We start from the raw sequence: 5,494 nt of genomic DNA on the forward strand, positions 1-5,494 counted from the left end.
AAAAATAATAAAGATTTAAAAAAATCACTTTCAAACTACACAAATTAAGTAAAAATTAAAATATAAATTATAAAAACTAAAAAAATTAAAATATAAAATATAAAAATTAAAAAAATCACTTTTAAATTGTAATAAAAAACTATCAATCACAAATCAAATGAGTAATTAAAAAAAAAAAGAAAAAACTCAAACCCCAATCCACGATAGACACTCGGAAAGACACTCAAACTTTGTGACAAATAAAGTCAGCCAATTTTAGTACAGAAAAGTGAATCACCGAAGTTTGAATTGAAGAGTCCTCATTGATTTTTCTTTTCCCAGTATAACAATATACGCATTACACTACAAAACTCGTGGCACAATAGTCAGCGAAACGGTGAATTTTCCACCGTCACCCTTTCCCTCAAACCATTCCCCATTAATCATCAAACACGCAAAAAAAAAATGAAAACGAAAACGAAAATTAGTCGAAGAGATTAAAGATGTCCGGCGACGGCAGCGGAGAAACCAAAGCGCCGGAAAGTAACCCCGACGGACTCGCCACGAAGCTGTTCGTTGACCAAAACGGGCTCAAGTCATTCCAAAATGACGTCGTTTGCGGTTCCGAGAAAAACCCTGGTGATATCGGAGGCAACGTCGCCGGCGACAATATTCCGGGGAATTGACCCACTTCCACTCCTTCTAACATCAACTTCACGTCGTTGTCTTCGCTGTGAACTTTCTCCCTCTCCGACGGGCTCGTTCTCTCGATCGACGCGAGTCTCGCCGCTGGCGATACGTCGCCGGAGGAGGGTCCGGTGAGGCGCTGGACGACGTTCATGAAGTCACCGGCGGGAACGTGGAGGACTTTCGGAGACACGGCGTAGATGATCACCGGCTTCCGGTGCTCCGGCAGCGCCGCCGGTTGGTGCGCGGTGGGGGGAAGCGGCGGTTTGCGGATCTTGTGGGAGTCTTTGCTGACTCTGAGAGGCGGCGGGCGTGTACCTTGGAGCTGGAGCTCTTTCTTTCCTGGCGGCGATGATGTTCCGCAGCTGCCGGAGGGAAATTCCGGCGGGTTCATGGTGGGGCTTGGTGATAGGAAGAGAAAATGGGTGTTATTATAAAGAGGGTGGTGTTGTTGGACCACAAATTACCAAGTACTACATTAATTGTTAATTTATTAGGAAAAAAAGAGGGGCTATGGGGAGTTTGGACTACATAAATATTACTAATTATTGTTTTAATTTTTGCGATCAAGGAAATAGACGGCCATTTATTGACCAAGAGAGGTTGATTAGTCAAACACCTGTTCTTGTGTTGACAAATGAAATACTCTATTTTCTTAACCAATAAAAATTATTTTAAACTTTTAACTTGTGCCTTGTGGGCTTATGACATGTATTGTTTTTCTTTTCAGGTATTTTTCATTGAAAATAATCTTATTTTTAACTGAAATAAGATTAATGTGGTCGGTAAATTTTTTGTTTCCAAGTGTTTAAGGTAAGCATACCGAGAAATCTAACATGAAACTTCTAATTAAATTAGTATAATTTGATGACAGTTGGTCAAGGCACTTATGATTAACACACCTCATTTTTTTTATAAAAAAAGTAGTTGTTTGACATGGATATAACTGTCACCCTCAATTGTTTTGTTGAATGCAAAATATTAAGGCTTATTCTTTGATTGTCGTATCAACTAGACATTGTAAAGAGCAAAGTATTGTAAAGAGCAAATTCCATGCATTTGAAATTGAGGTGATGTGTTGATCGGTGTGTTTCTCGCATTAGATTCCTAGAAGAGAGTGAGTCTCTTCCCATAAATGAGCACTTGCTTTTTCTAATTATAACTTTTACTTTACATTATAAAATAGTTATAAATATGTTTAACTTCACGTTACTAAAAATACAGTGGTTCTAAATAAAATTTTAACTTATTTAATTCTATTGAGCAGATAAAGATAAATGTTTGTGCGTATAACAAGAAAATTACTCCATTGAAATAGTTATAGTAATTAATATTTAAAAAAGAAACATGTTTTTTTACTAATTACTGTCATAAACTCAGAATTAGAATTTAAAGAAATAAACTCAGAATCAAGCAATTCCTAACTAGCATTAGCAATCTCAACCAGAAAGAAAACTCAACTCCTCAAAAGCTACCCAACCCAACGTATAACGAAAGTGTGACATATCTTCATTCATTCCACCACATATCCAATCTTGTTTACGATACAGGGGATAATATTATCGGTACCGTGGATCATTTGGATATAGCCCGTAGAAGTTCATCTTGAATCGAGCTTGTACAGAACGATCAGAAGACCATTTATGGAGATATTAATTGATTTTCCATGTGAAGTCAGTGCCATTTGAATTTGGAAATAATAGCCTGGATGGGGATGGGGAGACTGCAGGAGGTGGCATTATTGTGATGGAAATAATACAACCAAATGTGACTTTTTGATGATACTTCATAGCATAGGATCTCCATCATTCAATGTGGCCATAATTGGCAATTTGGATGGAGCACTTTCTCCTCAAATAGAGAGGGAATTTTTTTCTTTCTTTTATTGCGCTATGTACTAAATTTCTAAGTGATTGGAGCATTTAGATTATTAGAGTATCTAAGGTCTAATAGCGAAAGTATATAGTAAAGATTTTAGTTCTTACTTAAAAAAATGTCATACTAATGAAAACTGTTAATTGTTAAAAAAATGTTAAAGTTTTTTATTTAACAAAAATTAACTAGTGTGTTCGGAACTCAGTTAAGTTCATTAGCTAATGGTTTAAGGTTAACAAAAAAAAACTTTTGAGATAGAAGTAATTTTATTAAAGAATTAGAACTTTTATTTTTATTTATTAGATTAATATTAAAACGCCCAATATTTCTAACTTCAATCAAACACATGCACTAATTCATCTCTTACCCTCCTTTTATCTTTGTTGCTTGGTATAACGGGATTTTTTTATTTATAGTCTCTAAATGGATTTCTAAAAGCACCCTTGGTATGGACATTATAAGTTTACACTATCATTGAAATACATTATACTGATAATATAATGCATTTCGTAATATATATTAATCATCATTAATATGATACATCTTATTATCAATATAAACTTAGTAATTATATTAATATACGAAAACTTTAGTGTCTTACTCTTATGATAAGTTTGGTTGGATGAAAAAAAAAGTGAAAGAAGGAAAAATTTGAAATTGAAATTAAAAAATAAATAAAAAAGAACAAAATTTTAATTTTTTTGTTTTTAGATATCATATTTTTTTTCTCCTATTTCTTCAATTAAACAGAAGATCTTTTTATTTGTATTTTTTTTGCTGTATTTTATTTGAATGCAACCAAACATAGCATTAGCATATAATTTTTGTTTCTGTTGCAACGAGTGGTACGGGTTTTTTTTTTTATACCTCAGCAAGTGAAATACAAGACTAAGTGAGCTGGATTTAAAAGAAAAGAGATGGAGTCCAATGAGAAACAAGACAGGCCGAAATTAACATTAGGGCTGTTGCTAGGTGCACCCAACAATATTGTTGGTGCACCCAACAATTTAAGTGAAGTGACAAAAATTTCTTTCACTTAAATTTTAAAAACCCTCCCTCCTCTACATATTCCATATGTTGCTGCTACTGTTTTTCTTCTTCCTTCCTCAAAGCGTTGTCTTCTTCCTTCGTTGTTTGGTTTGTGTCGCGTCGCCACTGTTCAGTGCTTCCATTACCGGATTTGAGGACCGTCGTGCCGTTTTTGTTGTTGAGGTAAGGTTGCTTCTTCATTTTTATGGCTGCTTTGATATTCCGTATAACACATACGGATTACCTAATCCGTATAACTCATACGGATTAATTAATCCGTAAGTTATAATAAAACTTACGGATTAATCAATCCGTAAGTTTTATATAACTTACAGATTCTTTAATCCATATACGCAAAAAAAAAACTCCGTTGTACCTTTGACATATCTTCGTTAACAACCAAAGCAACTACCGCAACAACTACCATCGACATACCTCCGTAACACTTTCACCTCGACCGAAGCGACACAATGCACCTCTCAAAGGACAATGAAAAAACTAGAACAAATAGACTGAGAAAATGAAAGAATGACTGCGTTATTGTAAAAATAAAACTTAAAGGGAAGAAGAAAGCAATAAGGATATTTTTGGAATTTACTTTTTTTGCTGGGTGCACAAGTAATATGGCTGTGCACCTAGCAACACCCTAGCATTAGCGGAGAGAGGATGAAGAGAAGGAATGCACAGATGAAATAGCAAAGATAAGCGCCCCAATTCAGAAATGAGAAGTATGACAGAATAAGAAGCAAAGTGTGAAAAGCTAAGCAGAAGTTATGACAGAAAATGAAGAGCTTTAAGATTAATAGATGGTAAAATTTATCTTTATAAGAAAAATAGATGATAAAATTAAAAAATGTAAGTGAATAATAATAGTTAATAATATTATATGTATGTATTTTCACCTTTTCTGTTTAAGATCAATATATATATAATGGAATACTATTTTTCTAGTTTATTAAAATTTATTGTCCTTTTAATCACCATTTATTTAAAAATGTAGTAATAATAACAATAAAAACTTTAAAATCAAAATTTGGAAATATGAACAGTTAATAAATATTAACATGTAATAAATAAAAGGTTAAAAAATAAAATTAATTGGAGTAATTAGATTGGGAGAGTTTTAAAATAAAATTTAGAAAAATACCATGTAACTTCTTGTATATATGATGTATTATTTAATATTCTTAAAAACAACAAAAACTAAATAATCGATACAATTTAAATTGAAAAAAAAAATCAGATTTAATGTTATATTCAAATCATGTATAACAGCATTATATTCAAATTAATCCAAAGCAAACAATAAAAATATTTAAATTTTACCTTAAAATGGATACCAACCCAATCGCAATTATTCCTATTTGTACCTCACCACCATTTTGCACAACGGACCGTGAAGAGCAGAATGATAAAATTAAGGATAAACATATTTGGTACGAATACGATGAGTATATGATAATGTTGTTATATTAATTATATTATCTCGATGTTTGAAATACTCCAAGTCGTCGGTAAACCATATGGAACCAATCAAAATGGTTGAAGTGGCGCGGACTATGCTTCCTTCAAACAAAAATTCTAGTCCAAGTCTAAGTTCAAAGTCTAATTAATACTAAGAAAAAAAAAGGTTTAATAGATTTTTATCCCCTTAATAAAAATTTATTATCTTACTCGAACTAATCGATATTATAATGACTTTCGGATAGAGAATCTTCGTGCATATATTGCATTAGCAGGTGAGTTAACCATCATCTAGTCACTGGATTGGAAACCTTGAGAGTAAGTTCTACAACACATTGAAAACACTTAATTGTGTCATTTTCATGGTTATTAAATCAACGAATTAAGATATGGATATTCCGACAGTATACCTTAGCAACATTTTTAACCTCTATCTATCAACTTTTTTTTCTTTGTTTCT

General features: G+C 32.7%; 1 protein-coding gene across 1 annotated transcript; it reads right to left on the minus strand.

The window, feature by feature from the left end:
• Nucleotides 1–253: 253 nt before the first annotated feature.
• LOC100807275 (protein MKS1) lies at nucleotides 254–1,648 on the minus strand. The gene has a single exon (XM_003532813.5). The coding sequence runs from the start codon at nucleotides 1,058–1,060 to the stop codon at nucleotides 464–466; it is 597 nt and encodes a 198-aa protein (XP_003532861.1). The 5' UTR covers nucleotides 1,061–1,648; the 3' UTR covers nucleotides 254–463.
• Between the last annotated feature and the right edge of the window lie 3,846 nt (nucleotides 1,649–5,494).

This window comes from Glycine max, chromosome 8, assembly GCF_000004515.6.
Source record: "Glycine max cultivar Williams 82 chromosome 8, Glycine_max_v4.0, whole genome shotgun sequence".
Classification (NCBI taxonomy): Eukaryota; Viridiplantae; Streptophyta; class Magnoliopsida; order Fabales; family Fabaceae; genus Glycine; species Glycine max.